Genomic DNA, 11,952 nt, shown 5'->3' with positions numbered 1-11,952 from the left:
CCTAAGTGATATATTCTGCTATTCTTTAGTACCTGAGTTTTTTTGACAAGACCTTATTCTCCTTTTTTTAAAAAAATATTATTTTACCTTTTATTATTGTAATTTTCTAACATACACAAATGTAGAGAAAGTATAATGAACTCCCTTTACCTGACATTGTTTCAATAATTATCAATATATTGTCAATCTTGTTTCAACTATACTTACACATACCCTATTCCTTGATGATTATTATTGTTATTTTTAGAGCTTTTCTGAGGTATAACTTACATATAATAAAATTCACCCACTGTGGGACACCTGGGTGGCTCAGCGGTTGAGTGTCTGCCTTTGGCTCAGGGCATGATCCTAGGGTTCAGGATGGAGTCCCGCATTGGGCTCCTTGCGGGGAGCCTGCTTCTCCCTCTGCTTGTGTCTCTGCCTCTCTCTCTCTCTGTGTCTCTCATGAATGAATAAATGAAATCTTTAAAAAAAAGTTCAGCCACTGTAAGTGTGTGATTCAATGACTTTATTCAATTTTTAAGAGTTGTGCCACCATCACAGTATAGTCTTGAAACATTTCTATCACCCAAAAATGTTGCTTTATGGTTGTTTGTGAGAGGTCATAAGAAAGGGTGTGTAGAGGAGTAAACATAACTTTCCTTTTACCCTTCTAAGTTCTTGTCACAAAAGTCTAAGAGAAAAAAACACAAGTTTATTTATTTGTAAAGATTTTATTTATTTATTCATGAGAGACAGACAGAGAGAGAGAGAGAGAGAGAGAGAGGCAGAGACACAGGCAGAGGGAGAAGCAGGCTCCATGAAGGGAACGTGACGTGGAACTCCATTCCTGGATCACGACCTGAGCCAAAGTCAGACGCTCAACCACTGGGCCACCCAGATGCCCCCACACATAAGTTTATTAACATGAACACTTCACATATACATGGGAGATATCCAGGGGGAAAAAATGAGTAACTCCTCAAACGTGGGTAATTTTTCATTCATTGTGCTAGGTCCTCAGGGGACCTTCTCAGTCTTCTTGGAAATTTTAAAATTTATTTGGAGATTTTTTTTTGCCCCATTTCCACAGTTCCCTAGTTCTTGGAAATGTTTTTTTGCCCCATTTTCACAGTTTCCTACTTCTGGATGTTCTAGAAGTTCTGTGCTTTTTGAGTTCCCCCAAAAGCAAACATTCAAAACCCTAGGGAAAGAAAATTCAAATTCAAATACATTTTTAAAAGACTCCATCACAGTATACGCTTGCTATTAGAGATCTATTTTTTTATTTTAAGATTTTATTTATTTATATATTCATGAGAGACACACAGAGAGAGAGAGAGAGAGGCAGAGACACAGGCAGAGGGAGAAGCAGGCTCCATGCAGGGAGCCCGACGTGGGACTCGACGTGGGACTCGACGTGGGACTCGACGTGGGACTTGACCCCAGGTCGCCAGGATCAGGCCCTGGACTGAAGGCGGCGCTAAACCGCTGAGCCACCCGGGCTGCCCCTCTACTTGCATTTATTTATTTATTTATTTATTTATTTATTTATTTATTTATTTATTATTTATTTATTTATTTATTATTTATTTTTTCTACTTGCTTTTAAAACCCATTTTGGAGGCATAATTTGGACAAGGTGCACAAACCTTGGGCAGAGTTTTTTTTTTTTTTTTTTTTTGCTTTTAAAAATTTATCTACCAGAGTAACCATTCCAATCCACCGAGAGGAAGATCATGAAACCGTTCCATCACCGCACCATGTTCCCTCAGGACCCTGGGCTGTCAATACTCCCGAAGGCAACCATTAGCTCGACTTTGTCATTATTTTGGCTTGTTCTTGAACTTCCCATAAATGAGCTTTCGTGTACGCTTCTATTCCACTCTTCAACGGCTTCTGAATATTCTATAATGTATATACCAGTTTCATTAAATATTCCCTAACTGAACACTTATTTCCAATATACATATTATATATAAATATTCCAATATTATATATATTATTAAGAATATTGCAAGGGGTGTGCTTGTGTGCGAGAAATTTCCATCGGAGGGAGACACGGTGGGCCGAGGGCTCCCCGGCTTCGGGCCTAGCGGAACCTCCGATCGCGCGGTCCGGCCACACGTGGTCCCTGAGACCTCCCATCACGGTACCCTCGGGACCCGGACCTAAGAGCGGTCGGCCCCAGTTTCCCTCCCGGAAGTGGCGCGGGCGTGACTCTCGCCGTTTCCGCCGCCGAGGGGGCGGGGCTGGGGCTGCCCTGCCCTTGCGGTCGCGGTCGCGGGCTGATGACGCAGGGCGCCGCGTGCTCCCCCACGTGTGCTGCAGTTCTCCCGGTGTCTGCGGGGCTGCCGCTTCGGCTTTCCCCGGGGGCGTAGTTGCTGGCGCTTGCCGCGCGCGACCTCCGCGGCTCGGGGGGGGGGCTCCGAGCGCTAAGTAGGGAGCGCTGGGGGCCGCCGGGGGCAGCAGGGCCTGCGGACATGGAGCACCTTTTCCTGGAGGTGGCGGCTGCCCCGCTGCGCTTACTCGCTGCCAAGAACGAGAAGAGCCGTAGCGAACTGGGCAGGTTCTTGGCCAAACAGGTAAAAGCAGGGGGAGGTGGGGGAGGCGGATGGAAGTCGCCGGGCCGGGACCCTGTCGCCCCCGTGGCGCGTGCCCTGCGGCCCTGAGCGAGACGCACTACGCTCGGGGTACGGAGGTTCGGCGTTCTGCCCTCCAGGCCCCCTCCCCAGGGCGGGCCAGGGGCGGGGACGTCCGCGCGCGTCTGAGGAAATTGGAAGAAGCCTTTCGTGCTTACCGGAGAGACCCTTCCGTCCCCTGCAGCCGCCGAGCGCTCTGTGGCGCACACGGCCTTCCGAAGGAAACGTGCTTGGTTTTTCCTGCGATTGGAGTTGGATCTCAGCCCGTTTGACATGTGTTTTACTTAAGTGTGCCAAGCCTGAGCCGCCCCCGTTAGTTTGGGTGACTTCTTTTTTTTTTCCCCCTCTCCGTCCCATCCCGTAGTTCGGGCCCGCAGACACGTATTGATTGCGTTCCTGCTTTACGTGAGGTAACCGTGCGGTTCCGTGAGGAGACGGAGAAATTCGTTACGGTCTCTGCCCGCAGGGGAATACAGCGTCTATTTTTGGAGACAGTTCATAAACACAAAACAACTGAAGGACAAAGCAAGACAGCGAGTACGATCTGTGACATTAACCGTATGCGTTATGAGGTGAATTAGAGTCTTCTAGGAAGTGGGTGTTTGGCCTTTTAAGAGCCTTCTCTGGACTCCCTGCTGTCTGAGTGGAGGACCTTTATCATGCATTTTTTCTCACGTTGTATTTTAATTTCCTTTTTTAAAGGTTCCCCACCCCCAATATCTTGGAGCTTCTTGAGAGTAGAAAATGTGGGTTTTGTTTTTTTTTTTCCCTTCTAACTCCAGTATCTAACTTAAGTCATTAATGCGTTGTACACATACATATGGCATTGCTTAGGAAGTAATGGGAGTATTTTGGGTCCGGAGCAGCAGAGAATTGACACGAGAGGCATTTCTGTTTGGTGACAACAAATTGAAAGTGTAAAGTAAAGGGACGGAGGAGTCAAGATAGCCTGGAATTTCTGGCTTCTGAGACCCAGTGAAGGGAATCCCTAATCAAATGGTGAGCTGTAGAAAGAGAACTGAGTTTTGATGGGTTGGACTAAGGAAGAGCTAATCCGTTCGCGTGAGCTGAGCTTTTCGTTACAGGCTCCTGAATTAAGTATTTTTTAAAAATTATTTATTTATGATAGGCAGACAGTGAGAGAGAGAGGCAGAGACACAGGCAGAGGGAGAAGCAGGCTCCATGCACCGGGAGCCCGACGTGGGATTCGATCCTGGCTCTCCAGGATCGCGCCCTGGGCCAAAGGCAGGCACTAAACCACTGCGCCACCCAGGGATCCCCTGAATTATGTATTGTTGCTAGAGGTATTTTTCTGTAAGTGGGCTTTAGAATTCAAAGCACAGGTTCTGATTCCGGGGATCATGAACCAGCAACAGGAGATTGATGTTTCCCCACTGCTGTTATTGAATGTAAAATTGGTGTTTATGTATTGGGAGTAGCGTGGGGAAAGGGTTTGTAGTCTTTAGGAGATAAAGTTTTAGAGAATCTGATACACCTAAGTGTGAGAACCACTCATGTGGATTCTGAGATTGTATTTGAAATAGTATTGGATCTGAAAGCTACTAGAAAGTTCAGTTGAGGGGGCAGCCCTGGTGGCTCAGCGGTTTAGCACCGCCTGCAGCCCAGGGCGTGATCCTGGAGACCTGGGATCGAGGATCGAGTCCTGCGTCGGGCTCCCTGCGTGGAGCCTGCTTCTCCCTCTGCCTGTGTCTCTCATGAATAAATAAATAAAATCTTTAAAAAAAGTTCATTTGAATTAAGGAGATTTGAACACCTTTGCTTCTCCCTTTTCTTTGCTTCACATTGTCAAATTCTGTCCTGAGATGTCTTCTCAGGTTTGTTCCTTGAGCCATTTTCAGTAATAATTTTAAGATTTTTCACTCAGAAGAGTTGATTGTGTTGCCAGTCTGTATTTCTCCTATTTTTGGAAACAAAACCATTTTTATTGTAAAGCAATAACCTTTGAAAGATGATTCTCATTGCAATTGGGATCTGAAATAAGAATTTTTTAAAAAAAGATTTCATTTATTTATTCATAAGAGACAGAGAGAGAAGCAGATTCAGCAACTGCCAGGTGGAAGAGATGCATAGGACAGGGTATGTGAGAAGGAGTGCAGAGCTTCCATGCCCTCTCCAGAGGTGGCACTTTCTACACATATCCTTGTCTTCACCAACTTGGAAGCCATCCCGATCAAGTCCTTTTGGGTTTTTGAGGTGGCTTTGTTACTTAGGTATGATTGATGAAATCTTTAGCCATTGGTGTTGGAACTATATCCAACCATGGCCTGAGGTGGAGGTGGGTGTATGACTGAAAGTCCAACACTAATGATTTGGTTGGTTCTCTAGACAACCAGCCCTTGGGTACTTTCCAGAATTCACTTGTGGGGCACCTGGCTGGCATAAGTTGGTAGAGCATGCAACTCTTGATCTTGGGGTGGTGGGCCACGTTGGGCCTAGAACTTAACTTTAAAAACCTCATAAAATTCACTTCCTTAATACAACAAAAGACACTTTTATCATTCTCCTCACAGGACATTCCAAGGGCTTTTAAGAAAAATGTACTATTAAAAATCATGGGGTGTCTGGGTGGCTCAGTCTGTTAAGTGTCCCACTCTTGGCTTTGGCTCAGGTTTATTTTCATCCTTTTTCTTTTCTTAAGATTTTTTTTTACATTTTTATTTTAAAAAATATTTTATTTATTCATGAGACACACACACACACACACACACACACACACACACAGATAGAGAGAGACAGGCAGAGGGAGAAGCAGGTTCCACGCAGGAAGCCTGATGTGGGACTCGATCCCCGGATTCCAGGATCACGCCCTGAGCTGAAGGCAGATTCTCAACCGCTAAGCCACCCAGGTGTCCCTTTTTTTAAGAATTATTTATCCATGAGAGACACACAAAGAGGTAGAGACAGAGGGAGAAGCAGGCTCCACACAGGGAGCCCTATGCGGGGGATCAAGTCCCCAGACCTGTGATCACGCCCTGAGCCAAAGGCAGACAACGCTCAACAGCTGAGCCACCTAGGCGTCCCCATTTTCATCCTTTTAAAAAATTAAACAAAATTTTTTTCTTTAAGTAATCTCTATACCCAATGTGAGGCTCAAACTCATGACCCTGAGAACAAGAGTTGCATGCTCTTTCAACTGCACAAGCCAGAAGCCCCGACACTTTGATTATTTCAAAAAGAAGCCCCCATACCTTTTAGCTATCACCGCCCTACCCCCATCACTGTGCTTTCTCACATCCCCCCAGGCAACCACTAACTTATTGTTTTTACCTATAGGTCCCCTATTCTGGTCGTTTAATATACTTATAATTAATAAGTCATCTGACTCTATAAGTATTTTGTATAAAAGTTCCCCATTGTCTCTAGAATAAATATCCAAGCTTTCTAAAATAGTATGTGAGGTGTTGTGTTTTTTTTTTTTTTTTTTTTTAATTTTAAATTTAAAAGTTTCTTTAAAAAAAGTTTATTGAGTCCTTATATCCTGCGTGGGGCTCAAACTCATGATCAGGAGTCTCATACTCTTCTAGCTGAGACAGCCGGGTGCTCCCAAAACAAAAGCTTTTAAAAGAATTTTTTTTTTCTGTCAGCTCTATTTCCATTTTTTTGTTTCAGATGTTTTTAAATCCAGCCTAGTGATTCTCACCTGGGGTAATTTTGCCCCCAAGGGCAAATCTGGAGACATTTTTGGTTGTCAAAACTGCTGGTGGGGTTGCTTCTAGCACGTAGTATTTAGAGGCCAGGAGTGTTGCCAAATATGTTATAATGCATGCGATAGCCTCACAGTGTGAATTTTAAGGAATAAATTTTAAATATTTGTATACCTAATAACAGAAGATCAAAATACATGAGTCAAAAAGTGACAGAGGAGGAAAAACAGACAAATTCACAATTATAATCGGAGACTTAACATCCTGTCCTGAGTAATTGATTGAAGAAATACAGAAAATCACTAAGCATGTGGAAGACCCACTATCAGTAAACCTTATCTAATTGACATTTATAGAATGCTGTGCCCAGTAACTGTGGAATACATGTTCTGCTCATCTGGAACATTCACCAAGATAGAGCATACTCTGAGCCATTAAATAAGTCTTAATAAATTTAGGAGAATTAAAGTCATACATGAGATATTCAGTGATCCCAATGGATTTTTTTTTTTTAAGATTTTATTTATTTATTCACGAGAGACACAGAGAGAGGCAGAGACACACAGGGAGAAGCAGGCCCCATGCAGGAAGCCTGACGTGGGACCCGATCGCGGGTCTCCAGGATCATGCCCTGGGCTGAAGGCGACACTAAACCGCTGAGCCACCGGGGCTGCCCCCCAATGGAATTAAATTAGGAAAAAAAACCCTGAATGTTAGGAATTAAAAAACAAAACAAAACAAAATTAAAGATGGTTGAAGGAAAATCACTGGTAGAATCAGAAAGTATTTTTTTGAAGATTTTATTTACTTGAGAGAGAGTACATGTGCATGCATGCATGAGCTGTGGGGAGGGGCAGAAGAAGAGGGAGAAGCAGACTTCCTCTGCTGAGCAGGAAGCCAGAAGTACATGAGACTGGATCCCAGGACTCTGAGATCATGATTTGAGCCGAAGGCAGATGCTTAACCTACTGAGCCACCCAGGTGCCCCTATGAAAGCATTTTGAATTGAATGATAATTTAAACAAATTGTGGAATGCAGCTAGAGGAGTAATTGGAAGGAAATTCATAACATTTTCAAAGCATTGAATATATGTGAACAGCCAAATTTAAAAATGGATAAAAGAGGGCAGCCCAGGTGGCTTGGCGGTTTAGCGCAACCTTCAGCCCAGGGCCTGATCCTGGAGACCTGGGATCAAGTTCCACGTCGGGCTCCCTACATGGAGCCTGCTTCTTCCTCTCCTGTGTCTCTGCCTCTCTCTCTCTCTCTCTCTCATGAATAAATAAATAAAATCTTTAAGAAAATGAATAAAAGATTGAACAAACATCACAACAGTTGATAAACGTATGGCGACTAAACACTTGAAAAAATTCTCAACATCTTTGGCATCAGGGAAATGCAGATAAAAGCACCAGCTACCACTCTCGCTCCACTAGAATGACTAAAATTATAACTGACAATACTATATGTTGGTGAAGTTACCTGGCGGCTAGAGGTCTCAGGCATTGCTGGTGAGTGTACACTGGTACAAATACTTGTTTTAAAGTTTTTTTTTTTTTAAGATTTTATTTATTAAAAAAAAAAAAAGATTTTATTTATTCATGAGAGACACAGGCACCAAACCACTGAGCCACCCAGGGATCCCCAACTTGTTTTATTTTTTTATTTTATTTTTTTTAAAGATTTTATTTATTCATAGACACACACACACACACACACACAGAGGCAGAGACACAGGCAGAGGGAGAAGCAGGCTCCATGCAGGGAGCCCGATGTGGGACTTGATCCCAGGTCTCCAGGATCAGGAGATTTATTATTCTCATGAATAAATAAAATCTTTAAAAAAAGAAAAATTTCTTGTTGAGCACAGAGCCGGATGGGGCTCAATCCCAGGACCCTGAGATCATGATCTGAGCTGAACTCAAGACACTTTTTTTTTTTTTAAGATTTTATTTATTTATTCATGAGAGATCTCAGGGTCCTGGGATCAAGCCCCCTGTGGAGTTCCCTGGTCAGTGGGGAGTCTGCTTCTCTCTCTCCCTCCCCCCTCCTGTCTGTGCTCTCCTCTTACTGTCTGTCTCTGTCTCTCTCTCAAGTAAATAAAATCTTTAAAAAAAAAAAAAAAAGTCACATGATCTATCAACTAAGCCAGCCAGGCACCCCTCAACGTTTAACTTTAAAACAAGTTGGGGGGCAGCCCCGGTGGCGCAGCGGTTTAGCGCCGCCTGCAGCCTGGGGCGTGATCCTGGAGACCCTGGATCGAGTCCCGCGTCGGGCTCTCTGCATGGAGCCTGCTTCTCCTGCCTGTGTCTCAGTCTCTCATTCTCTCTCTGTGTCTCTATGAATGAATAAATAAAATCTTAAAAAAAAAAATCTGCTTTCCCTCTACTCTCTGCTCCTCGCCCCCCCACCCCGCCTCTTCTCCAGCTTTGTGTTTGTGCACACGCTCTCTCAAATAAATAAAATCTTAAAATTTTTTTAAGTTAAATTAAAATTTATATTCAAATTAAGCATATAGGTATATGACCTAGCAATCTCACTCTTAGGTAATGTAAAATATATTACAACTGGTACAAAAAAAGAAAGCATTGAATATATGTACCTAAATGTTCATAGTAGCTATTTTTTTTTTTTTTTTTTTTTAAGCGGGGTGGTTAGAGGAGGGAAAGGAGCAGAGGGAAGGAGAAACTTAGGCAGACTTCACACCCAGAAGGGAGCCAATGCCTGGCTTGATCTTACAATTTTGAGATCATGACCTGAGCCAAAATCAAGTCAGACACTTAACCCACTAAGTCACTGAGGTAGGTGCTCCCATAGTAGCTTTTTGGATGATAGTTGGAAACAGTGAAGCAGTGAAGCTATCTATCAACATGCAAATGGATAAAAAAAGTTGTGGTTTATTCAGACAGTGAAAAAGTAGTAACAAAATGGAATAAACTATTGAAGCATTTATTTACATGAATGATTGTCAAAAGCATTATACTGAACAACAGAAATTGGACAGAAAAGAGCACATACTGCATGATTAAATTCATTCATTTATTTTAGATTATTTATTTATTTATTCATGAGAGGCACAGAGAGAGGCAGAGACACAGAGGGAGGAGAAGCAGGCTCCCTGTGGGGAGCCCGATGTGGAACTTCATCCAGAACTCTGGGATCACACATCCTGAGCCAAGGCAAAGACGCTCAACCGCTGAGCCACCCAGGCATGCCCTGATTAAATTTACATAAAGTTCTAGACTAGGCATATCTAATCTATGGTCGTAAAATCATATTATTGGTGAGAAGATTGACTGCCAAGAAACATAAGGGAACTTTGGGTTTGATACTTTTATTGGGTGGTGATTGCATGGGTGTGTATATATGTCAAAACTCATCAAACTATAAATGGGTGCGTAGAGTATATGTCAAAAAAGATTGATGGATTGAAGTTGGTTTTTGAAAAGCTAAATGTCTAAGGGCACCTAGCTGGCTCAGTTGGTAGAGCACTACCGACTCTTTCTATTGTTTTTTTAAATTATTTTTATCTTTAAATATTTTATTTATTTGAAAGGGCGAGCATAAAGGGAGAGGGAGAAGCAGACTCCCTGCTGACCAGGGAGTTTTACACGGGGCTCCATCCCAGGACCCTGAGATCATGACTGGAGCGGAAGAGACACTTAACTGACTAAGCCACCCAGGTGCCCCAGAGGATGGGACTCTTGATCTTGGGGTCAGGAGTTTAAGCCCTATGTTGGGCTTAGAGTTTCCTTTTTAAAAAAGGCTAACTATCTATTTCTTCTAACACAGTTTTCCAGGTTACTTTTTTTTTTTTTTTTAAGATTTTGTTTATTTATTTTAGAGAGAGCACGCTCATGAATGAGCAGGAAGGAGGGGCATAGGGAGAAGAAAAAGAGAATCTCAGCTAGACTCTGCTGAGTGTGGAGCCTGATGCAGAGCTCGATCCTGAGACCCTGAGATCATGACCTGAGCCAAAATCAACAGTCAGGTGCTCAACTGACTGAGCCACCCAGGCACTTCCATATCACCTTTTGAAGATAAAGCTCATGAAATGATACTCTCTCTGGAGGTTTTTTTCCCCAACCTGCAAGTATCCATTTGTAGAACATGTCCTGGAGAGTTATGTTTTTTTTCATTCATTTTGTAGATGAAGTTTCTTTTTTTTCACTTTGTAACTAGTTACTGAATACTATTTATTTATTTATTTATTTATATTTTTGAGAGGAGGGGCAGAGGAAGACAGAATCTTTTTTTTTTTTTTTAAGATTTTATTTATTCATGAGAGACACACAGAGAGAGAGGCAGAGACACAGGCAGAGGGAGAAGCAGACTACTTGCAGGGATCCCGATGTGGGACTGGATCCCTTGACTGAGGATCACACCCTGAGCCGAAGGCAGACACTCAACTGCTGAGCCACCCAGGCGTCCCATGACAGAGCATCTTAAGCAGGCTGTGCGCCCAGTATGGAGCCAGAGGCAAGGCTCGATCACAACCCTGAAATCATAACCTGAGCCGAAATCAAGAGTTAGATGCTTAACTGACTGAGTCACCCAGGCATCCCTACTGTATACTTTTTAAGTGATATTTTTCGTGGACTTTTTTATTTTTATTTTTTTTTATTTATTTGTTTATTTTTTTTTATTTTGTTTTAATTTATTATTTTTTATTTATTTATTTTATTTATTTATAGGGACATTCAGCAATCGAAAATGTCATATCATGCTCCTGTGAATCATGACCAAATCTGTTAAATGTCCTTGGAGGACTAATATTGATGGAAATTGTTCCAATGTAATATCTTCCTCCAATCAGTGTTTTGTTCAGAATTAGTTTTATAAGTCAATGCTGTATATTTTGGAAGTTTTTTTAAGAGCTTAAGTGTAAGGTGGCCTTTTTCTGAGAGATAATTTTGGAAAACTGTTAAATTTTTACATCTGATGTAAAAATGAAACTCCTTAGTATGAAACTCCTTGGGATAAATTCATAGCATTGGATTTGCTGGGTCAGAGGGTATGACCCTTAAACAGTTTAAACCCACAATCTCATTGTTGGCCGCAAGGATTGTATAGGCCTCCATGCACACTAGCAACATGAGACTTTTCACACACTTTTTCAGTTTTCTTTGTTACTCTTATGGACATTCTGAATCCAGGCACTAGAATTTTGTGGTCTGTTTCATCTTTCATATCAAAGTATGACTGTCTCCTTTGGATCTGTTTTATTTCTTCGAGGCTGAAGCCTTCATAAGGCTGTCCTCATTCATTTTGAGGAATTGATTTCTAATCTCTATCCTTACCTCAAGAGAGTTGACAGTTTTACATAATAACTGCAAGGTTGGTGCCCAAACCCATGCAATTTCTGTTTTCCTTCAAGAGCAAAGGAGCTGTGGGAAACATTGGAATTTCTGGGAAGTGCTGAGACCATGAGACAGATTATTTTTCAGGGAAGCTGTGTAGCATTTTACATGGAATTCAGGTATCAGTCCTTTTGCTAAAACCCCAGTGGACTGAAACTTCTTTGTAACAGCCTTTTACATTAAATTCACTGTAATCGTCTATTGCAAAAACCTTCACTGTGTTTTATAAGGTAAACTCATTTATGAAATCTGGAAATTGGATGTTTTAATTCCAAGCTAGGACTTTTTGCTCTTCTGTAGCAGTGCAA

General features: G+C 42.4%; 1 protein-coding gene across 3 annotated transcripts in view; it reads left to right on the top strand.

Annotated features, from left to right (window-relative positions):
• Positions 1-2,316: 2,316 nt before the first annotated feature.
• Positions 2,317-11,952, top strand: part of MDN1 (midasin AAA ATPase 1) — a 166,430-nt gene continuing 156,794 nt past the window's right edge. For 2 of the 3 annotated variants that reach the window (XM_038554731.1, XM_038554730.1), the window contains exon 1: positions 2,463-2,564. In XM_038554731.1, the coding sequence (XP_038410659.1) occupies positions 2,463-2,564 (102 nt within the window). Of the gene's footprint in view, positions 2,565-11,952 lie in introns of all 3 variants that reach the window. The other variant, XM_038554729.1, reaches the window with a different exon arrangement.

The sequence above is a fragment of the Canis lupus genome, chromosome 12 (assembly GCF_011100685.1).
Source record: "Canis lupus familiaris isolate Mischka breed German Shepherd chromosome 12, alternate assembly UU_Cfam_GSD_1.0, whole genome shotgun sequence".
Classification (NCBI taxonomy): domain Eukaryota; kingdom Metazoa; phylum Chordata; class Mammalia; order Carnivora; family Canidae; genus Canis; species Canis lupus.
This window is presented reverse-complemented; position numbering and strand designations above follow the sequence as displayed.